This window comes from Electrona antarctica, assembly GCF_951216825.1.
Source record: "Electrona antarctica genome assembly, chromosome: 19".
NCBI lineage: Eukaryota > Metazoa > Chordata > Actinopteri > Myctophiformes > Myctophidae > Electrona > Electrona antarctica.
This window is the reverse complement of record NC_136800.1, coordinates 11,571,091-11,595,589: the sequence shown is the minus strand read 5'-3', so window position 1 is coordinate 11,595,589 and position 24,499 is coordinate 11,571,091. Positions and strand designations below refer to the sequence as shown.

At 45.3% G+C, this 24,499-nt stretch overlaps 2 protein-coding genes across 2 annotated transcripts; both read right to left on the bottom strand.

Moving 5' to 3' along the window:
- fam131aa (family with sequence similarity 131 member Aa) lies at positions 1–5,410 on the bottom strand (the record flags this gene model as incomplete). Its single annotated transcript, XM_079530360.1, has 5 exons — positions 5,381–5,410; positions 2,432–2,543; positions 2,115–2,297; positions 789–944; positions 1–557 (listed from the first exon to the last, which is right to left on the bottom strand). Exons 2-5 carry the CDS (start codon positions 2,520–2,522, stop codon positions 1–3), a joined length of 987 nt encoding a protein of 328 aa, XP_079386486.1. The 5' UTR covers positions 2,523–2,543; positions 5,381–5,410.
- A 1,172-nt stretch (positions 5,411–6,582) lies between these two features.
- LOC306943887 (eukaryotic translation initiation factor 4 gamma 1-like) lies at positions 6,583–23,836 on the bottom strand. The gene is made up of 20 exons (XM_079530411.1): positions 23,467–23,836; positions 22,201–22,578; positions 21,027–21,122; positions 20,353–20,496; positions 18,717–18,872; positions 15,447–15,848; positions 14,941–15,081; positions 11,017–11,250; positions 10,782–10,886; positions 10,303–10,611; positions 10,031–10,160; positions 9,690–9,790; positions 9,386–9,558; positions 9,108–9,233; positions 8,925–9,006; positions 8,681–8,779; positions 8,390–8,533; positions 8,071–8,152; positions 7,757–7,897; positions 6,583–7,385 (listed from the first exon to the last, which is right to left on the bottom strand). The coding sequence occupies exons 1-20, from the start codon at positions 23,695–23,697 to the stop codon at positions 7,210–7,212; spliced, it is 3,450 nt and encodes a 1,149-aa protein (XP_079386537.1). The 5' UTR covers positions 23,698–23,836; the 3' UTR covers positions 6,583–7,209.
- Positions 23,837–24,499: the final 663 nt, after the last annotated feature.

Sequence of the window (24,499 nt, the reverse complement as noted above, 5' to 3'; positions counted from 1 at the left end):
TCACCCCAAGTGCTCCTTCCCTTCTTTGTTCTCCACTGCCTCATCCCGCTCTTCCTCCTCATCGAATGACGCAACTCCGGATGAGGCCCGGTCGGAGTAGAAGCGCCCCGGGCCGGGGTGCCATGCGTGCCCCTCGTGGAACACACTCCCTTCCTCATCATCATCCTCCTCCTCTTCGTCCTCCTCTCCGGGAGACTCGGAGTGAGAGGTGGAGTAGCAGGAGTCAAATCGACTGCTCCGACCGCGGGGCCTCCATTCGGGCTTGTGATGGACGCAGATCTCGCCGGGTCGCTGGTTCTCCTGCTGCAGCTGCGCTGTCTGCCCTTCTCCGCCAAGCGGCCCTTCCTCCAGGAAGGGGCACGTGTGATTGCCGTACAAAGTAGGTGAATGGGTCTGGGTGGAATGTGGGTCATCGTGAGGCACAAACCTATCATGGAGCAGCCTGCTGTTGCTGCTGCTGGAGCCCAGAGGACTGCCACAGGGCGGAGCTTCGCTGTCATCAGCTTCAGTCTGGCATGGCACTTCACGCGCAGGATTCTGATTGGCGGTTGTGGCGACTGAGAGAGGAGCAAAGAGTCAGAACACCTATAGGAGATGGATTAAGAGGGATGGGGGAGGAGGCGGGCGGGGTGGGGTTGGTTTGACAGAGGAGGGGGAAGCGTTCATGAGATGATGATGATGATGATGATGATGATTGTGATCTAGAAATTACAATGCGTTGACTGTAATGGAAGAGAATAGAAGGAGAGGGGGAATTATGAGATGGGTGATGGGTGTCTTGGAGCTACCTGAGAACATGTGTGTCTGGCTCTCGGATTGCGCGAAGTCTGCGTCATTAGAGTCTTGCTCCTCCTCCTCCTCCTCCTCCTCCTCCTCATCATCATCATCCACTGATGCCCAGGCACGCAACTTGGCCTCTGCAATCGCAAACTGCTCTTCCACTCCTGGAAGAGACATGCATTCAATCATGACGTCAATACTACAACATAAACTAGACGAACTCTGCAAGCATAAAAATGAACAGTGTTTTACAGCACATAGACACTACAAATACTGCTCCCCCACTCCTGTCTCTATCAGTGTCTCACTATCAGTGTCTCACTATCAGTGTCTCACTCTGCTGGTAAAACAAAACACATTCATTCAAACTGAGAGATTCTTAGTTGACCAGTGTCACTTATTTTTTCCTTTTACAGCAAATTTCTTTGCTGAAGATTACAATTTTGAACTTGTAGATCTACCATTTTTGCCGAATAGGGAAGCTATAGGTTTCACGGGGTTAAAGTCACAGGTGTCAGGGATAATGGCAGGTGGCTTTTCTGGGACACCAAAGGGCAATAAAGTGTGTTTGCAGTCAATCTAATAGTCTAGGTAACCATCTGCTACAGTACCAACCAAGACATGCCATCCTTCAGGAGACACAAGCAGCACAGGTGAAGCTAGAATGTGAGCGCTGGCATAAAATTATATATATATAGCCTGGCAGCCGGTGAACACTGGAGTTCTCAACAGGCCCGGAAATTAAGGCCCGGCCCTACCTGTGCCCTCATCAAACACTGTACACTCAAGACACTGCCACCGCTGCCACCCTTAGATCTCCATATATGGAGCTGACCTGTTCTGACATTCCATATGTTGATCTGACCTCATCACCTCATATATATATACTGTATATATATATATATATATATATATATGAGACAAAAGAGGGACTCCTGCACATCCAAAAAGACCCGTGCGAGGTGCAAGTCTAGTTAGCAGGCATAGACATCAAAAAGAGAAAAAAACCTTCCAAGGAAGGGACTGCACACTCCAGGGAACAGAGACGGACAACTTACTGCATCAACTTATTTATTGTGCTAATAATGTATATATATATATATATATATATATATATATATATATATATACAGTAGATATACTGCATATTCCTAAAGAATTGGGCCATTATTTTAAGACAGTAACAAAATGAAGCGAGCCAACTGCAGTTGGCACAGGTTGACGCAGCAGTATAGTATAAAATGGCTGGAGCAACCATGAATACTTTGATCTGACATTCTCTGAACACTGGATGGATCCATGCAACTAACTAGCTGATGGAATGTGAAGCTGACCTTTTGCGAAGCGCGCCTCCTTCTCTCCCTCAGTCAGGTGACAGTAGGAGCTGAAATGGGAGAGGGCGGCCGGCGGGGGCTCTGTGGGTTTCGGCCACCCCTTCCACTCAATGAGGTGGGCGACCCGGCCCTGAGCCAAGGATGTGGGCTTTGTTACATGGTCCCTCACAACCTGGGAGATGCCTATAGACGTAGAGAAATAGGTAGAGGTTACTCTACATATATACATGTGTGCGTGTGCGTGTGCGTGTGCGTGTGCGTGTGCGCGCGCGCGTGTGTGTGTGTGTGTGTGTGTGTGTGTGTGAGGTGGTGTTTACCGTTTAAGGAGGACCTGGCCAGAGCGGCAAACTCATGCATGCTCACAGCTTTCCTTGAGTCAGTTGGAGATTTCACCAACTTTGGAATCATTTCAGCCTCCTCAAATTTCACCTGCAAGAAAGGTTGGATTACCATGAAATTTCACAGAGGTGACAAGCATAGCTTCTCTGTAGGTCTATATCGCACTACTTAAAATCGAATCATCAACACTGCCTAATTTATACGTGCTTTATATGTGGTTTGAATGTCAAAGTAATAATTATCCATCGTTGTCGGCTTACAGCTCAGTTTCCTTCAAAAACAAGTTCTTACAAGACAAAATTTGACAACATGACAAAGTACAAAGTATGATTTCCTTGCCAGAAGTAACATTCAAGAGAAATGTTGTTGGTGCCCGTTTGGCCAACAACAGCTCAGAATCCGAGCCCTGTTTCTGTAGAGTTTGATGTTTTTTCTACCTCTGCCTGCCACGGCTCTCTTCTTTCCCTGCTACTAGGTGTCAGCCGCATCATGGAGATGGAGAGCTGGTATCACCGCACAGCAGACCGACACAACTAAACCACACAACAGCTCACGGTTTACTGGTTTAAACCACTCGGCTGACAAGCAAACAGCTATGCCCTAAATCTATTGCACAGATGCTAAAGCCATGGTAAGCCTGTGAAACCAGATAGAATCGTTGGGTCTGGAAGGGTGAGGGGGTTTGTGAGAGTCTCCACGAGACCAGGCAAACATATGGCACGTGCATGAGCAGCCTTAGTAAGCACCTCCAGGCCTGCTGCCCAACCCATGGCTGCTGATCCCTATTAAAACTGATAGCCCCACCTAATTAACCGCATGTCCAAAACAAACAAACATATTTTAACATTGTGTAGGCTACTGCAGAACTTATACAGTAGGTCACTCCTATAAGAATATGACCAAAAGAGGTCTGTGGAGGTTATATGATACGTAGCTTGCGGAGTTAGTTCAGTCAGATATACTCGAGCAGGTTCATGCTATATGCTCAAGGGACATAAATGCATTTGAGGGGTTAATATGCTGCATTACTATGTGGGTGTACAGTGTTTGCAAGACCCACACGTCATTCGCTGATGTGGCAGTCAGCTGACCAATTGGGCGCGGTATTTAAGCTCACCTAGACTGCATGCTTCTTCCTGCCTTCCATATAGTTCCTGGTTGTTGTTATGCACTGTTTGCTCCCACCACCACCCCAGCACCACCGGTGGGCTCTGTTATTTCTGTTCGCCATGGGGGGTTGTTATTGTATATCTATCTCCCTGCTCTTTATGTTTAATGATGGTGTTTTATTGTGCCGAGCAGGGAGAAAACTACAGCAGAGCCGAACGCCAAGATAATATATTATATGCACACTTGTATTCTGATTCTATAATAAATATTGGTTAAATCTATTTGTGAGTTATCTGACTGAATTTTCTTCCAGAAGGGCTGCTTGCTTTTGCTCATCAAGTAAATTCACAGCCAGATTCCAGCTCTGGTGAACACGTGGTGCATGGCTTGAAACGACCAAATACCAGCAGGCAGCCTCAAGCAGATTGCCCCCTGAAAGCATCTAAGAAAACGAAGGGTCATGAATCACTTCTGACACTTACTAAACAGTCAACACTAGCAAAGTTCTTGGACATTCAGGACAGGCCTTAGGGAAATGACACATTGGAGACCATACTGTATATTCAGACAGAGTGAATCTGATTTCCAAGAGCCAAGCATTTGGTCTACTGGGTCAGGTGTACTAGTGCGTGCATGTAGGTGTTGGGTGAAATCAACCCTCAACGTCTATAGGCAGACAGTTAGTTGGTGGTTTACTGAGAACACACAAATAGCCAAGGTAGTTAGTGAATATATAGGTTACACAAGATAGCAATCAGCCTAGTTAGTAAATACGGTAGTGCATTGATTGATTGAACATTTTATTTCTACAGTTTGTAGAATGGGTACAGTTCAACGAAAGTACAGGTCAATACAAAATCTGCTAAGAGGAGGAAACCAGTAAAGCACTAAGACTTGTTTACATGAGGGTCCTCCATTTTCAATTCATCTGAACATTTAAAGACATGCACATAAACATGCAGACATCAAGGCCTATGATCAGCAACGTCAAACTCTTTGTTGGTGATAAGTGGATGGTTAGCTACTAGCTAGTTATAGCAAAGGGAACCGAATCATGTCAATCAATCACTATTCCTAATTTGAGAGGTTTTAGCACACAAAAAAACGTTTTAAACACACCTAGCCCTTCTCAACGTGTAGCTTGTTTCAGCACCCTGGACAGCTCCTCCCAAGTTCTAGCAATCGCAATTATAAATCCATGCAGGGCAGCACCGTTTTTTTCTCTTCTCTCAGAATACCAGGCTTCCTTCTGTCTAACCCAAGAGGCAATTCACTATAATCTTGTTATTATTGTGATTATTTGTGTAGGGCCTACTGTAGGCTACTGTTAAATCCTCGGAACCAGTGCTCTAATCGCATGACCGCAACAAGTGGAATATAGTCAAGCCAACAATAAGTGTCATGGGGTAGCATAGAGAATATAATATACCTGTATGCCCTCTAACTAGAATGGAAGCGACGGGGATGGATGTGTGATTATGCGTTTACAATTTACATCATGCTCTGAAACAGGATGATCTGTGAGTGTGACACAGTCACAGACGTGATAGGAGGCCAAAACATGTAGACCGTACGTATACTGAAATTAGTGAGAATAACATCATCGTTGAAGTGGGTGAATGAGACTTTGCTGCAGCACGTTTCTAAGCAACTGAAGACCACATCTGCACACGAATGACACGGACTGCATCGAACAAAAAATAGGATGGGATGTCCTTCATACTAGATCTGCTCTATAATACAACAAGCGATGCATATAATGGCAGACATTGGCAGTTTTGTTTACAAGTAGTCTACTGCCACTTTACAGCACCTACCTGCAAATCGAACGCTGGCGGCCCTGTAAGAGTCGCGCATTATAATGAGCTTGTCTCCAATCCTATCAACAGATGATATGTTGACCTCTTGCTGTAGGCTAGTATACATGGGAATGGCACAAAATCCCAGTGCGCATATTCCAAGCTCCCGTATTAGGTCGCGGCTGTAGGCATTGTTGCTCGCTCGGTACAGTATATGGGTTGCATACGCTGTCTCTAAATGCCCCGTTTAGTGACGCGTCATCAACACAAGGCGGTGTCATATTCCATCTCCCCCTCCCCATGTCGAATCAGATCAACTGCGCAGGCTGAATGATCCATCATCCACATCCTAAAGAGCAGTTAAGGATGATTTATCCACTTACGACACTTATCCACCTACGTTTACTACACGCAAATAATTCTTTAATTTTGCATTGTTGTCATGAAAGGCGCATATATAGTTTATTATATTATTATTATATCTGAGAAAAACAAACTGGTGGACACTGTAACGAAGTAGCCTACATTTACAACTGTGAGAAGTAAAACAATTTTAAGTCTGTTCTTTACTTGAGTAATTGTTTTTTGGACAGCCCATTATGACTCTTAATATTGTACTTTTAATGCCACTAATATCTAGGAATGTAAAAAGCACATTACACTTTTGTGAAAATAGCAAATCTAATATGTTTACTATATTCTTTGAAACTTTCTTGAAAATCTTTTTTAATGTCTACAATTTAATAGAGCAAAAAGAAAATGTACTTTGTAATTGTACTTTTGAATAATGTATTTTTAAAAGAGGTACTTTCAACTACCTATACTTTCACTTGTAGTTGAGCAATAATTGACCAGGAGTCTTATCTATTCGTTGACTCAAGTAGCCTACTGAGGTTGAATAATTTGCCCACCTCTGTAAAACACCAAGATGAAGGAAGCCTACCTGTTATTTTTTGTTGTTTTCAAACCATGAGGAACACATCAAGTTGTAAATAAAGCTTCATTTGAAGTGATAATTTAACATGAACTACAATAAGTAATGCTGTATGAAGACATTCACAACAACAACAATATACAGGCCAATGAGTATAGTTCTATCCTACATGCGCTATATTTAATATGCCCAACATGAACCCTATGATCACGTAAATTAGCAACACATTGAGTGATCCAGCTAATATTGTAGAGGCACACACAAACACAACAAAAAGGACATCAAATGAGTAGGACAGAGTTCTATACCCAAACTCTGCTCAGCAAGTCTTTTATTTGCAATGCTCCATTTCCTCATGTTTCCAGTTTCTGGTGCAAAAATAAGTAATAATTCCTTAACTCTTCATGACTACCTCCCACAATACAGTCTAATGTCCCGTAGAAAAGGTGTCTTTTATTTTGAAACCCCTGAAATTCAGCCCAAAATGAACAGAAGTAAAGATCGGCCATCACCAATTTGCTGATGGATAATTTCACTTTCATCAGAAGCTTTAATATTATTGTAACCGCGCCTATTTTTTTATGAACTCCTAACATCAACGTTTTGTTTAATCACCTCAATCTGAGCTTCAATTTCGAGAAAAACGCTGCTAAAAATAGAGGCAGGGGTCTATGCAGCGGCCATCTTGCTACAGTCAAATACACCAAGCCGGGCATTGCCTAGCGACGTGGAACGCTACTTTACTGTAGAAAAAAAGAGGCCATTCTGGATAAATATAAACCCCAAATTCACGTGATTCACGTTAACGGCAGTAAAAAGGTAAAATAATAGCGAAATCAAAAATATTTACAAACTTTCAATAAAACTTTAGGGAGGAGGGGTGGGCACAGCATTCAGGAAGTCCCTATAGTCCCTAGTCAGACTCGTCCTCTGCCTCACGGATCCAAGTGAAGAAGGCGGTCACCGACTTCAGGGCCACGCCCTTGCCCGTTTGCTCGGCAGGGTCCTTGCTGGACTCCCACCTGTATAAGGCTTCCTCTTTGATGACGTCCTCGTCATAGAGGGTGTCAAAGAACATCCGCAGCAGGTCTAGACAGGGAGGGACAGACAGGAAGAGGGTTGGCGGATGACGTTCATATTGGCTCTAACCGGCTAGACAGTGAAGTCCTCCATATTCATTTGTAGCTCTGAGAGTGCACAAAGGGAGCCAAATGTTAAGTTTGTATGCTAAGACACTGTTTTTCAACGTCAGCTCTGGGGACCACTAGGGGTCTGTGACTGACTACAAATGGAATGCTCTCAGAGTTTAACACTGGGAGTAGATTAGGGTCCCAATGGGGGTCCATGGGCTAATGCATATGAAAATGGGGGTCCTTGAAATGAAAATGGTTGAGAGTTAAATAAACACAGAGGATGTTAAGGAGTACTTATTATTGATAAGGGGAGTCGGCGATGCTCACTAGCAGGTTGCTCCATGTCCACCATGAGGGCCTGGAGAGCATAGAGGGCTTGCAGCTCCTTGTTCTCATCACTCAGGTATCTCTGCAGGAGACTGGCTCTCTGGGTGATGTGATCTACATCCACCTTGTAGGGGTTCTCACCTGAAGGGAGGAGGAACAAATGCTGGTTCATTTAAATTGACTTGGTTAAAAGAAATGGCCGTTGTGGGGCTCGATGGATACTCCCATAAACAGTAAAATCCCAAGAGAGCATTAAATATAAGGGACCATTTGGCTACAGTTTACTTTGTATTCTCAACTTCAGGCATACTTACATATGATGGCTGACTGGCAAATAGATGTCATCAGAGCACGCACAAAGTGGTTCCAATCAGTCTGTTGCTCATCTATGTTAGCCTGGATGAGGAAAACAAAACAGGTGAATATTCAAATGAAAACCAATTACATGACTGTCCTGCTGTGTACTTGCTGGGATAATTAAGCCCAAAATGGCATTATTTCACATAATAGTATAACATACTGTAGTAATTTCACCCCTTGACATAACAAACACTTCAATATAAAATTTCAGATTTAAAAATCTGTGATTGTCAAAATATATAAGTCATGCACATCCCCAACACCGGTACACACCTCAATCCAGTCTCTGATCCGCTGGTTGTTGGCTTTGTCCTGGATGAGTCGGTCAAAATGTTTGCCGAGCTCCTCTGCAGTCAGTACCTTCTTCTTCTTGGGCTCCTCAGCCGCTGGCTCCTCACCAAGAGTAAACTCCACCTTCTGTTAATGGTGCAAAGGTCACACACAGATACATCAATCAAAACAGATTCCTCTTCAACCAACAACCCATATAAGTTCAGCAGTTTGCTTTTCCATTTTAATGTTAGATTGGAGATGGACTGTTTACTGTTGTATTATTGTACAGACCTGTTCTGTCACAAACTTGTTGACATCCTCATCCTTGGGCAAGAAGTCGCTCCAGTCCAGCCCATCGTCGGCCCACATAGCTCCAACCTTCTTATGGGTCTGGTGGAAACGATTTTTTACACACAAACACAAAGTAGAATGTTGTGGATATGGACAGTGATAATAAAGTACTGTGTAACATATTAATTATTTATTTCTGCCATAGTACAAAAGATTTATTTTGTCTTGGGTGATGGTCACGTACCATTCCTTTGCAGAGCAAGGTGAGGATCTGGACAAGTAGCACACCAGCCTGACCCTGAGGCACTAGAGGCTTGGAGATCTCCCTGAACACACAATTCACACAAATTAAGATCTCACCGGTTTAGAAGATATGATTACTCTGCGGTGATGATGATGATGATAAGGTCTACAGTCAGAGCCTCACCTGAAGAGCGGTCCCATAGGGATGCATCCTTCGTGAAGCATGGGTGTGATGAGCTCTGCCAGGTAGAGCCAGAAATGGGGGATGTCTTTGGCCATGTCCTCTGCCACTTCCAGTATCTCCTGTAGCCTACAGTCCACAGCAAGGACGGTTCAATATCACCTCAAGTCATTTCTTCTAATCTTTTCAAGTCACAACTTATTGGGGAAGTACCTGAAGGCAAGATTAATGTAGTGAAATACATGAATAAATATGCAGGGTATGACCCGCATCTCTCTCACCCTTTGTAGTACTGCTGTGTGGTAAGCGTTCCTGCCTTGACGAGCTGCTGCAGCAGCAGGCCCGTGTGTTCCCTGGCGATGGTGCTGCGTTCCAGTGTCGACTGCAATCCGTTCCGCACAAACACGAAGAGCAGCGAGGCACAGTTGAGCTCCGCCACACACTGCAATGCATCCTACAGTACCCAGAGTGGAGAGGGGGAATCAGAAGACATCATGGTTATTTAAAGACGCCGCCTCCTATACTTGTACACAGCCTGACAAAGCCATTTTTCATAATAAGTGCAAACGGTCACCCGTGTTGTACCTTCAAGTCATTAATGTGAAGATACTCCTCTATGATGGTGTTGGTCTTCTTAACCAACTCTTCTTCGCTCAAGGCTGGTTTGGAAAGAGCAGAGCTTCTTACTACAAAGAATGTCATGTACTATGATTTCAGATTGCCAAAAAAGAACAACGCAGTGATAGATGAACAACTTGGATTAAAAGATTTCAAAGATTATCATGGGGACTACTTTTCGCTTGTGGGATAAATATACTGTAGGTCTAAGCAGTCTCTGAGGAACATGTCCAACCAACATTGCGCTGCATTAACCTGTATGAGTAAGGGACAAATACTGTAAATCCATCTTGGTTCTTGATACATACCTGGCTCTCCACTGACTGGTTTGGCTCCCGTTGTTCCTCCACTAATGCCTTTTCCCCAGCTTCCCCACATGCGTTTGTGGCCTGGGGCCAGTAGCTGGTTGTTAAAGTCCAGACACAAGATACTATTGGCCTAAAAGATACAATCATTTAGGCCAATAGATGAGGAATGGCAATTTAAAACCACAGTGCATTGTAAGTAAGTAGAAATAACTCCTTATATGATCCTTATACACTACTACAGCCTGGGCTTGATGAAGGTACTGTACACATACCTTTGTGATCTTGCTGAGGCGGGAAGGGTCAATGGGCCTGTTCTTGGTGGATATGGGCACAGTGTTCCAGCCCTCATCCTGGGGCTGCTGACCCCGGCCACCTCCTTCCCGACCTTCCCGGCCACCCCCTTGGTTGTGTGAGCCACGGCCCCCCATGCCTCCTCCCATCCTGCCTCCTCCTCCGTTCTTCTTGTTGAACATCTGCTGCTGGACCTTGAACGGCCACCGGTGTTCCTCTAGTTCTGCGTCCTTGTGGATCTGGTCGATGGTCTTGGGGCCCTGGTCCCCTCTACGAGGTACCCATGAACACTATGGTGCAACACGGGGAGAACATCTCTCAAAGTATTTGACGTTTGAAATGAGAACATGAGGCTGAAGAATGGGGTTGATGAGTTATGAAGGATAACAGGACATGTTGAAGAAAATGAGTTTGAAACCAGGGAAGCAATTTAATTGATCATTTATAAATTCTATCCTACCATTCTGAGGTCTATGACGTCCTGCAGCATGAAGCGGATTTTGGACGAGGTCTTCCTCTCCTTGATGATATTGTCAATTTGGTTGAAGTACTGATCCATTCGAGGCTGCGAGGGATAGACGGAGATAGAGAGACACTGAAACTTCGGTTTAGCAGAAAAGCAGAACGAGTTAAAACCTAGTGTTTGTGTATACGTGTGGCTGCGTCTGTGTGGGGACATGTGTATGCTCTGCTACCTTGGCTTTCTCATAGTCGAGGACCTTGCCAATGGTGGACAGCACCCTGCAGAGGCATTCCAGAGACTCTTCGTCATTATTCTTCAGTAGTTTGACCACGCAGTCGTGCATGATGACCTCTGTCAGCATCTTCACCATAAAAAGCTCTCCGATGAATTTGATGTTACTTAGCCAGCGGTGGTGGGCCTGGTCCCTGGCAGTGGTCAGCTCCAACTGCAGGGGCTCCTGATCCTCCTTTTATCAATTAGAAATAACAAAAGTAAGCATGGGCTCTGTCTGGACTGGGGTTTCTCCCAGTTCAGTCACTACTGCAAACAAGAAAAAATGTATGCACATAATGATGGGTGCCTAAAGTTATGTTTTTATCCAAATCTTAAATATGTAAGATACAAGAATAAAAATTGTGAATTTGGTCCATTTCCATGCCCAAGCCCAAGTGGCTGATGTTCATTAATGGATTCAATGAATGTATAAAATAGTTTCTATTACAGCACTTCTCTATGTGCCTTTATAACCACCTTTTTATAAGTTATAATAGTTATAATGTGCTGTTCCACTGAGCATAATAATGCATTATGACCAGCACTTATAATATGTTATAAACGTGGTTATAAGTTGTTATACATGATTATAAACATTTATAACGAGTGTTATAATGCCTTATAAGCACATTATAATGCATTATAAAGACGACCTTAATATAAAGTGTTACCAAGATGTCTTTAACCCATTTATACCTGAGGCCGATTCTAAAACAATACAGAGAAGGAGAAGTCCAACAGTCTGTTGGAGCAAAGACTGTGTGCGGACTACTCCTTCTCTATGTGTATATCTACCTTTTGTCCAGCACCAGCAAGGAACTGGATGTGCGCAAGCCACCTGCTTTTTAAACCGATTATAAAACAATGTCTTCTAAATCATTTCTATATCAGTGGTTCCTTAACTATTTCATGTCAAGGACCCTAAAAATTAAATGTAATTGGCCGCCGACCCCCATCTGAAAATAATATGTTGTTCCAGGGACCCCCCGGAAGCAAAGATATGAGTTAAAAACATTGAAAGAATATATAAATAAAAATACATCGCATGGATGCACCTGGGACGTATCTTCAGTGATGTTTCCTGAGGTCAACGGGGTTTCGGGTCTTCCAACATCATACCCCTCACTCAGGCGACCCAGCCGGGGTTGATCAAATCCCGACTTACGTCCCAGTAGCTACCCTTGATCAGTCCATCAGGGAATGAACAAGGCCACACAATCCGTTGCTCCGGAACTACTCTGCCAGTACTGGGAGAACCAAAATCTTGCGCGTGGAAGGACTAGGCTCTGTGGGTTGACTCCTGACCGGGCCTCTCCTACGTCTCACGTAGGCCCAGGCCCAGGACCTGTGCGTTGCACCAGACTCCCAGTACCAGGCACTGCACTCAGGAGTGGTGGACTATAATGACCCTCCTAAAGGCCTCACCAAGGTTTGTTGGGTTTCCTCCTCACGGAGGACAAAGGCTGGGGTGCTAACCCATAATGCTCACCCGGGTGCCGTCTACATTCCGGCTGTCACCCGTCTCTCCGGTGGTCACCAGACTATACCTGGTTGTCTATTCCTATGAGTCACTATAAATAGAATAACTATAAATAAAAAGACATCGCATGGATGCACCTGGGACGTATCTTCAGTGATGTATACAGTATTGTGGTGTCTCGATGGTAAATCACCACCCAGGTAAGAATACCCCCGGAGGCCAGCAGAGGCAGAGAGACAGGAGAGGGACATGCCAACCACTGGGAGTGGTTGTGGAAGCCAGGTACATTCCCCGTCACCTGTTGGACCAACTGCGATGCGCGTCACCAGTGTTCGCCCATTAGGGGAGACGTACATAACTGAGTCCTCTCTGCCTCAGAACAGATCACACTCCGGGGGGTGAGGAAGCACGTACGAGACTGCTAGGGCGGTGAGTCGAGAACCACTATTCACCTGTCATTCTATGCCACTATGTGAACTGTCATGCTGACACCTCTGTCTTATTCCCCCCAGGCTAATACGGAGCGCACGCTACACGCGCATTGGGAGCGCGCCTGTCAGTTGTAGCGCAACCATAAAACCCCGAAGGGATACGAGGAGTAGAACCTGAACGGATACGGAGCGGGGAAAAGGAGTGACGGGATCGCTGCCCGAGTACCCCAGCCTGGAGAGAGACCTGGTTCAATCTGATAGTTACTGACCGGCTCAGCTATCGATACTGACCGTCCCCTCTCCCCAGTACAGTCCAGAGACTAGGTCCCGCGACTACCTGGCCAACCACCCCTCCTAGGGGCAGAGAGAGAGAGAGAGAGACTAAGATCATCATCCGTAGAGAAACCCTATCAGTGTCCCTCTCTTTTTCTAAATAAAAACGCCTTGGAATAGGCACTTGTTCCTCTGACTCCTGGGTTTTGTGTGCCAGTCACCACAAAAGGTGGAGAGGATACGGGACTGGCCCCGCCCCGTCAACAAAAAGCAGGTGAAATCGTTCTTAGGTTTAATGGCATATTATCAAAAATGTATTAATAATTTCGCTACTGTTGCAGCCCCACTCTTTGAGCTGACGCGCAAGAGCCTCCCACACACAGTGAGGTGGAACCCAGAGGCGGAGGGGGCATTCCAACAGCTCAAAGCCGCTCTGTGCGCGGAACCCGTCTTAAAGGCGCCGGACTTCTCTAAGCCCTTCCTGCTGCACACGGACGCATCAGGGACGGGGCTTGGAGCGGTCCTCTCGCAAACCTTCGGAGGAGAAGAACACCCGATCACGTTCATTAGTCGCAAGTTACTGGATCATGAAAAGAACTATGCGACCGTGGAAAAGGAGTGTCTGGCCATAAAGTGGGCCGTGCACCACTTACGCTACTACCTCTGGGGCAGGTCATTCACACTCATCACTGACCACGCACCCCTCAAATGGATGTCCACTAACAAGGACAAGAATGCTCGCGTCACGCGCTGGTTCCTGGAGCTGCAGGACTACAGGTTCAAGGTGGAGCACAGGCCGGGACGAAGCATCCCCCACGCAGACGCTCTATCCAGGCGGTACGAGGAGGAGGAAGAGCCGCCCACGCCGAGCAAAGGGGGAGGGATATGTGGTGTCTCGATGGTAAATCACCGCCCAGGTAAGAATACCCCCGGAGGCCAGCAGAGGCAGAGAGACAGGAGAGGGACATGCCAACCACTGGGAGTGGTTGTGGAAGCCAGGTACATTCCCCGTCACCTGTTGGACCAACTGCGATGCGCGTCACCAGTGTTCGCCCATTAGGGGAGACGTACATAACTGAGTCCTCTCTGCCTCAGAACAGATCACACTCCGGGGGGTGAGGAAGCACGTACGAGACTGCTAGGGCGGTGAGTCGAGAACCACTATTCACCTGTCATTCTATGCCACTATGTGAACTGTCATGCTGACACCTCTGTCTTATTCCCCCTAGGCTAATACGGAGCGCACGCTACACGCGCATTGGGAGCGCGCCTGTCAGTTGTAGCGCAACCATAAAACCCCGAAGGGATACGAGGAGTAGAACCTGAACGGATACGGAGCGGGGAAAAGGAGTGACGGGATCGCTGCCCGAGTACCCCAGCCTGGAGAGAGACCTGGTTCAATCTGATAGTTACTGACCGGCTCAGCTATCGATACTGACCGTCCCCTCTCCCCAGTACAGTCCAGAGACTAGGTCCCGCGACTACCTGGCCAACCACCCCTCCTAGGGGCAGAGAGAGAGAGAGAGAGACTAAGATCATCATCCGTAGAGAAACCCTATCAGTGTCCCTCTCTTTTTCTAAATAAAAACGCCTTGGAATAGGCACTTGTTCCTCTGACTCCTGGGTTTTGTGTGCCAGTCACCACAGTATTCAAAGATTTTCAGCACATTTTCACGATTTTTCAAAAGATGTTTCTTACAGGTTTAGCAGCCTCAATCTCCTTCTGCTTTTTCTTGAAGATCTCGTCCTGGTCCTTCTGGAACTCATTCTGGCAGCGGTTGAGCAGCAGTTTGCGGAAGTTCACAGTGACTCCTGGCTTGTCTGTGGTGCGGACTTTCAGCTGGGGACATCAGAGAGACATGTTAGGATACACATTTTACTCACAAATGTTATCTTGTCTAATAAAAGACAACCAATGAGGGGAGTGGACATGGCACAGAGTGAGATAGGTTTTATACCTAGTTGTTCACACTGAAAATTGAAGATCCATAAGCTCACAACCCGTCACACTGTAACGTGTTGTAAGCTTGTAGATCAGCCCTTTATAGTGCATGCGACAAGATGAGCAACCAACAAAGTATAAATCAGGCATCAGAGATGTGTGGTTGATGCTTCGTAGGTTGCTCAATCCCATCAGTAGCAATCAGTGGACCAGACACATGGCACAAACTGGAGATAATCACTGAAGAAATGTCGACGACTCACCCAGTGAATCGTAAGGCAGCGGCACATGTTGGCGTAGGCCTCGGCGAAGTTGGGCTCAGAGATGGCCTTCTCAAAGATGAGGTCGATGACCCCCTTGAGCCTCTCCTCCGTGTCGATGGTCAGCTCCATCACCTGCTTCATCAGCTGCTGGAACATCTGTGGGGTCAGCTTGTTGAGGATGCTGCGCACACGCTTGAACAGCTCCACCGTTTTCAGATTTTCGGGGTCATCCTCGTTTTCAGCATCCTCCGAACGGGTTGTCCGTGGTTTCTTCACCGAAGGCTTCCAGGCCTTCTCGGCCTTGTTGAGCTGCACGTCATTGTTGAGTGACATGCTGGTGATGATCTTTCTTGGCTTTTTCCTTTGGCCCTGCTGCGAGCGACGCTGACCTATCGGCTGATGCTGATCGGCGGAGGCATGAAGGAAAGTAGAAAATCGGTTAATGTGGCTTTAGAGTTCTACCATCGGTGTCATCATTCACAGCTGCAGCAATTATGTGGTCAGTTAGTGAGCACAGCCCATTTTCCACACTTCAATTCTCATGGCATCATTCTCGAAGGATCAGAACACTTCGAGCCACGCTGCCAGCTTGTACATCTGCTATTCGCAGATGACTCTGCACTGCTGGTCTCAGACAGGAACAAACTGCAGGTTGAAAAGGCTCTGAACTCAGACTCAGTAGAATCTGCACCTGGCTCGCTGATAACATGGTTTGTTGAGGAGTTCAACAAACCATGTGAATCCCATGACTCCTTCAAAACCGCTCTCAAAGTGCACCTACGGATGTCTGCAATTCAAAACTGGCCCCAGTAAATAAAGTCCCCACCCCCTTTTCCTTTTTTCTTACTTTTTTTATATGATGACTTCCTGTTTTTTTAACGATGCAATGCATGTGGGTGAACATGTACTGTATGTCGAACATGACTAACCCTACCCCGGGCCCAAACCCCAAACCTAAACATAACCGCAAGCACGTCGCAATGCATGTCGGACCAAAGCAAACTTCACTTCATCCGCAAAAACAAGTTGTTTGCGGTGGACACAAAAATTATGGCATGAGCAGGATTCAATCCCACTCAACCCAGGAGGTATGGATTGAAAGTCTATTGCCTAACGAGCCATGCTATGAGCTGGCTGCTGGAATGCTTTTCCAGAGTCTACTACATTATAACACGCCCAAGTCATGTAAAAGAAAAGGAAAAACCCCACCCAGTAGGGGAGGGGATGGGGGAGGGAAGCCTCGCCCTGCAGGGGCTAGGCTCCCATATTTCTCAGAGATATAGCTGAGGGGTGATTTCACCCATCACCTATATGCGTATTGTGTACGTCTCTAAATGTTCTGATGAATTGAAAATGGTGGACCCTGTTGTAAACAAGTACAAATGCTTTATCATGGTTCGTCTACATGTAACAGTTTTTGTATTGACTTGTGCTTTCGTTTGAAATGTACTATTGGCCCATTTAACACTTTTTTTGCTAAGGACGTGTATAGACGTCCTGGGAATCAAAACCATGGGGTGCTAAGGACGTGTATAGGCATCCTTAGGTCTTTTTTATTGATATAAAATAAGGGTTAGGGTTTTTTTTTGGTTGGCCTTTCCTTCTGCAGCGTACTCCTTGTGTTTCACGCATGCGCACTGCCGTTCACTTCCTTGTTTACGGCTCCCTTAGGATGGCTCATAACTCCGAATCTAGGGCGCTCTCCATGGTTTTGACCAAAAGTGCAATGTTCTTTCTTCATTTCTGACTTCAGCATACATCTCGTTTGGAATTAGTGCTGCACGATTTTGCCTAAAAAAACTCGATTTGTTTCTCTGAAAACTCAATTTTAATTTTTTTAGTACAAGAAATACATTGTCTCAAATATGTTGTTTTTATTTACTTTTTAAATGCAAAGAAATGTGATTTTTCCTATTGGAATAAAGTCCAAACCTTAAACAAAGAAAGATAAATCCGCTTTGGGATTAAACAAGTGAGAATGTTATATGCCCAAAACATTATCCAAATTATTTCCTTTTCTACATTTTGAAATTTAACACTGAGGTGCCCACTCTTCCTGCCCCCTTTTGCAATGTGAAATGCCACCGAATCTGTAATCTTTTTCCATTTTGCTTCTCTCTTGTCATATGGGCCATGTGAAAAATAATGATGCCCCAAATCTCTCTTTTCAACTTGTGACAGCTGACGCTTTTATTGTGAAGGCAAAAGTTTCAGAACGTCTCATCCTGCATATTTCCGCATGCTGTAAATAGCCAATCTACAAGTTCACAACGTGTTACGGAGGCGACGCGTTGTGAGCACGCAACACGTCGTACGGCGAAGCATAAATAAGTCAGGCTTCACTTTGTTTTTAGCCGAGGTGACGTACACAGACACATGGCTCCTCAATGCAAAATAAACAGTTAGTGTAAGGGACAGTAGGTCGGGACACGGTATTGATAAGGTATGAGCTTTTTTCGGTGGCACATTATGTTTAATCCAACAACAAGTTTACCTCAGTGTTTGGGACATGTTCTGTGTCTGTGTGGATGATAGCCCTGGTCCAGTGCGTTAGTGATACTCGCTACGGCTATGTGGATGAGTGAGCACACATCACAGTGTTGTGAGCTGCGTGCAACACGGCAGAGACAGATTACATTAATTTGGTGTTGGTTTATTATGCTTTTAGCAGGACTTTTGGCTTTGTGCAGTGCTTTAATGAGCAAGATCTGTACCGTAAGTACCCTAGTTAAAGTGAAAAACTATTTTCGATTTTCTTTTTTTGATCAAATCAAATCAAATCCAAATTAAAAAAATAGCGATTTCGATTTAAATGTGATTAATCGCGCAGCCCTATTTGGAATATAAACGCTTCTAGAGAGACTTTAGATGAATCAGCGTGAGGTAAGAACGGAAGATTATGCCTCCCGGGTTTTGGGGGGAACGGAAGGCGGGGCTTTTCAGAGTAAAATCTTCCATATCTGCTGGCACTCTAGCACCTTTATTTTGAATAATTCGTTTGAAGAAATAATGTTAAGATTGATAGAATGCCGACTGTTCCATTTTTGCCTAGCGTGCCTACCCAGCCTCATCCCCCCCACCTTCAGATACCCTATGACACCCCTGACTACAGTATAGGAGTTAGTAGCCTTCCTAGACATACTTCCACCTGTTTATAACCCATTCAACACTTAGACATGTACTGTACAGTAGGGTAGCTATCTCCAGTTGCCTTCTGGCTTCATCCATCCATGATTACTATGAAAAACAAGAAACATATTGAAATCTCACCTCTCTCTGTGGCCAAGTTGTCTTCAGGATGTTGTCTAGTTGGTCTCTCAGACCAGACACGACATCAGTCACATCTCTGAAGGACCTCAGAGGACAGATGACCACACTGGGTGAGACTACTGGACATCCACTGGAACTGGAGAGAGACTGGAAACTCTGGAGAGAGACAAGCGGAGAGACAAGAAAACCACTTTAGACAGGGATTCCATCCCTGTCTAAAGTCGTTTTCAATAGATTAGTACATTGATCACAATTGGTGGAGTTGAGCTGATGTCCTTGTTGTTCAACCAGTCAAAATACGCACATATGCACGCACACTTTCCCTTATTGTATATATAGTGTTTTTATCTTTACTGTGTTGTCATGACAGAGGCATTGTAGAATCTTAGCTTTGTTTCCCTTGATATGTGCCGGTGTCGCCACAACGGCCTCCACAGGGACTGCATGACAGAGGCTGCTAGGGCACGACGTCGGTCGACCTCTGTTTTGAGGTCACCGATGTTGGACACTGTCGAGCCAAGATATTTAAAGGTGGAAACATGGCCACTGAATAACACTCTTGCGGCCAGGCTTGACGGCTTTGACTCCAGAGCCCTCAGGAGGATTGAAGGCATCACGTGGAGCCAGCATGTTACAAACCAAACTTTAAGAGAGCTAACCCAACAGCCCCCAGCATCCCGTCTTGCAGCAATGCGGCGAGTGTGCTGGTATGGCCACGTCATTCACCTGCCAGGGGAACATCCAACACGCACCATCCTGGACTTCAATCCCCAGCAAGCCGGCTGGAGACGACCTAGAGGCGCCCCCCGCACCCGCTGGCTGGATGTAATAACCCAGGACCTTAAAGCATGTAACGTAACTTTGGCACAAGCTTAACACCTCGCCCACAACAGACCCAGATGGAGAGACCTGGTGGCAAGAGGACTAAGTAAGTAAGTAAGTAAGTGTTGTCATGGAAGTGAATTGAAGTTGTATTTAATTATCATAGTTACAATAAACAATGTAATTGTGTTTTTGGTATTGAAGACTGGAATACAAATTATATTTTCTATATATCTAATAATTGTATACTTTCAAAATCAAAAAATTGCTCTATAGTTGGTGCCCGGCTGTAGAGCACCAAGTCGGTAACAACGGAAGTTGGAGATCCATGCCCCACCCGGCTATGCAATACCCGTGTCAGAGTAGCCTTTCCACCAATCTGTCTGTGTCCTTGTTATGCCCATATATGGTGATTTCTGTATCTGTCTCTCTGTGTCCCTTTATTCCTATATATGGAGTTCTGTGTCAGGCATGACGTGTTGTGATGTCAGAACAGGCCAGCTCCATATATGGAGATATAGGGGTGATCAGGTCCACGTCCTGGGTAGAGGCTTTTGTGCTGCACTTCCTGTGGGGGTGTGGAACTGGTGTGTCGAATTTGAAGTTGTGGGGCAAACGGTTCTCGAGTTACATGGATTACTAATGCACAGACGTACGTACTGTACACACAGAGACTTGGTGCATTTATAGATAGCCAATCTACAAGCTCTCTAAATGTTTGAATGATATGATGGAGTGGAATGAAATACTGTACTATGAAGCCGATTTGTCCTAAATGAGTCAAAACCAAAGTGTAAAAAGCCACGTGTGGAACCTGAATGAAAGTGATGATGTCCTCAGTGTTGGACAGCTCCTCCAGCTCAGCATGTCTCCTCTCCAGCTGCTCCAGGGTCTCCTCCAGCTGTCTCAGTAGAGCCCCAGTCTGAGCCACTGCAGTCTGCTGTGCTTCTACAGACCTCTGTGCACACACACACACACACACACACACACACACACACACACACACACACACACACACACACACACACACACACACACACACACACACACACACACACACACACACACACACACACACACACACACACACACACACACACACTACTGTAAGATGTTCTGGGTACTTTAGCGCAGTGGGGTCGCAGCAAGCCCCCAGTAAGGCTATCCAACGTTGAAGATGCCACTACCTACTGGCGAAATGTGGAATTGCAGCACTTAATGGAAGTGGACGGACGTTCATGACGTCACGTGAAAGGCCCGGACCTCAAAATTGAGGTCCGGGGCTAGGCTAGGCTAAACTTCCACTCGCTCGAGCCATTGAGTTATAATTATACTTCCGGAAGTCTTCCGGGTGCTTCAAAACGCCACTGAGCAACTTCCACTGAAATGAATAGCGGGAGGGGGGGGTCCCTGGAACAAAATATTTTGAAATGGGGGTCATATCATTTTAGGGGTCCTTGACATGAAAAGGTTTTGAGAACCACTCACGTTCAGAGCCTCCAAGACCGGTCTCAGGTCTTTCAGCTCCTTCTTTTTCTCCTGGATCTTCTGCTGGACTTCCTCCTGACTTGTCACCAACTGTTTCTGCAAGAAACAAGGAAGCTTAGAGAAGGAAGGAATATGGTTATGTGACTGGGCTGCGCCATGACACTTTCATGGGAGGCAAATTTCGTACCGGAAGTTAAATTAATACATGGCAGTGAATGGAGCCGGCTGGACCAGCTTGTGAAGAAACATTATTTCTGAACAGGCAGTTTGGCTTGTAAACATTGTGGACATTTTCATGTCGGGAAACCAATTCTAACCAATCAGAGAGAAAGAGCTCATACACACTCAGGATACAGGGAGAGTTTAGTTTGGAACCACACATCATCTTAAATCAACTGTGTAACTTCTCCAAAATACACCTTTTGCAGGGGCAGGATTAATGGACATGAAATATGATTCATGAAAAGTTATCAATCCATCGTCGTTTTAATTGGGTCAAAAATCTGTGTACTTAATCTTTGAGCCCATTAAAACCGGGGAAAACATTCTGTGAAATTTTAGATTTTATAACATAGGATTAGAACAGTGGTTTAGAACAAGTGTTTCTCAAAAATAGCAGATCTACAAGCTCACAGCATGTCACTTGAGTTTGTGCCGCGCTGCAACCTTGTTAATCTGCTAATTTGTTACATTATTATTATTATTTTTTTAAGATATTCCTTTTAACCTTTATTGATAGATTGATAGTAGACTGACAGGAAATGGGGAGAGAGATGGGGGGAAGACACACGGCAAAGGCCGTCGGGATCGGGAGTCAAACGCGCGGCATGCCGTCAGGCTGGCTCAGCAGCCTAGGTGCCCAGACGGTTGAGCGCTAACCGCCCGGGGCCAATTTGTCACATTTCTAAAAATATTTTAAACGCAAATCTTCTCTTCTGGGAGTCCCTAGCCGTGGGGGTCCGTGGCGACATATATCTGAATATGGGAGTTTTTAAGTTGTCACAAAAAAGTTTGAGGAATAATGATTTAGAAGGCATTTGTAGAATCGGCCTCAGGTCTTAATGGGTTAATACATTTTTTGCTTTTAATGTCTCCGACATGGTAATTCAGTCTTGCTTCCATCTTTAAAAAATGATCCATCACATGATTTGTCTTCAAGTGATGGTGGTGCTACCTGTTTCTCTGCCTTCTCTGCAGCAGCTGACACCGTGTCATGGCCCTTGTGTTCATACATGGTGCACAGATAGCAGATACACTGGCAGTCTGTGCGACAGAACACCTCCATCAGCTTATCATGCCTGGAGCACATCTTCTCCTGCAGTTTGTCGGTGGCTGGGACCAGCTTGTGCTTCTGCAACACAGGCGCATTGTAGTGAGGCTGGAGGTGAGTCTCACAGTAAGAGGCCAGACACACCAGGCAAGACATGAGAGCTTTGCGACGTCTGGCTCCGGTACAGAGATCACAGGCCGTGTCTGCTGGACCGGCGTACAGCAGAGCAGCGGAGGCAGCAGGAGACTGCTGAGCTTCTGTACTTCTCAGGTTCATCACGACCTGGAAGTAAAGAGAAGAGGAGGGGAGATCACTCACTGAGTGTGAGCTTCATCTGTAATAACACTGAACACTGTGCTTCTGAACTTTGCATTCCATTAAGTTGATTGCTTTATGCTGTACAAATGTACAATGTAAGTATTTAGCAGACACTCTTAACCACTAGAACCCTACAGTATGTATCTGCTATTATGTTTGCCTGACATAGGGACGCTAGGATTTAATGATTAACCAGTGACTAACAAAGTCAAAGATCACAGTCATAAAGTACTGTAGACTTAGCCTGACACTCAGCCTGAATTCTCATTTACGTTCACATAATTATCACCTGAAACATATTTTGTCCGGGTTTGAGTGAACACAAACATTGGCTTGTGATTGGCTGATCACCCCATAGCGATAATTTGAGTGGCTGAGAAAGGAATGTGATGTATGATGATAAGCGTGCCCCTCACTTCACACGAGAACACCAACATTAATAGCCTACTGTATATGGCCGCGTACCACAATCTGAAAATATTTTATGCAGGGGACCCCCAGCATATATATATATTATATATATATATATATATATATATATATATTATATATATATATATATATATATATATATATATATATATATGCGTTACGATCAGAAATGTTCAAATAGCAGATGTATAGGGTTACAGTAAGTTAAACAGACTGTGATGGTCTATTAACTAATTTACCCCAGTTCCCCTCATGGACCCCTGGAAATAACTTGCTTAGTATTTTTGGATATTATCAGCATACTAACATAATTCAAACAAGTAAACAACATATAGTAGAACTACAACCTATCAAAACAGGCAACAAGGAGTTTGCTGTGGCATAAAATGCGGATGCGGTTTAACATGAGGTTCATCTCACCTCAGCCAGCAAGGTGTTTTTCCTCAGAACAGGTCTGGGACTGAAGCTCTCTCTGCACCCGGGACAGCTGTAGACTTCAGTGGACTCATAATGGTCCCAGTAATCCTCAATACAACTGCTACAGTAACTGTGTCCACACTGTAGAGTCACTGGTTCCTTTAGAAGATCTAGACAGATAGGACAGCAGAACTGGTCCTGGCCCAGCTCACATCTCTGTTGTTGTTCTGCCATTTTGACACAGCCACAACTGCCACACACACTCACACTGAACACTTTCGTTTACTCTGCAGAGAGACTGGGAGAGAAAACTCACAACAGCTGAGCTCCAAGTTTCGTTTCTTCCTAGGAACAAAAACTCACGGGGGCGTAGCACTATCTCCTACTGGAGGTTTGCACATGCGCAGTGTAAACAGCAGAGGGTAGTACAGTCTGACGGACGACACATTGAGGGCCCTGGCCCCATAATTATTTAAAACGAGATTATATGTGAATATTATAACGTGAAATGAATGGACATATTAAAAGTGAAATGTGTGTTCCAATGCTTAATATTATTTTCCATAAGTGTCTTAGACTCTTGATGATTGATGGGGCCATAGGGGCTGATTTGGGAAATGGGAATCATGACATGATTTGCCATGTTATTTCTCCTATATCAGTGTGCACTGCCACTGTGCTAACGTTCACATTCACAATCAGGTCATTCACAACACCTGTGAAAAAATAACATACAATGGCCAAACTTTGTGCAGCAGTAGGCTAGGCTGTAATATTAATAAAACATATTTCGGGGGAGAAGCAAACCACAAAATCTCGGCCACTCGTTCACTCACACTCAATGACACTCCAGCATGGCGCCTGTTACGCTGAAATATGTGACAATCGTATAGAAGTCCACAAGATGGTCACATATTTCGGCAGCTCACCAATTTCACCATAACACCAGTACACCACCATGCTAGTGACCTCACCGAGTGTGAGTGAGCGAGTGGCCGAGAGTTGGGGTATTGGAATCTGGCTTAGGTTTATGCTT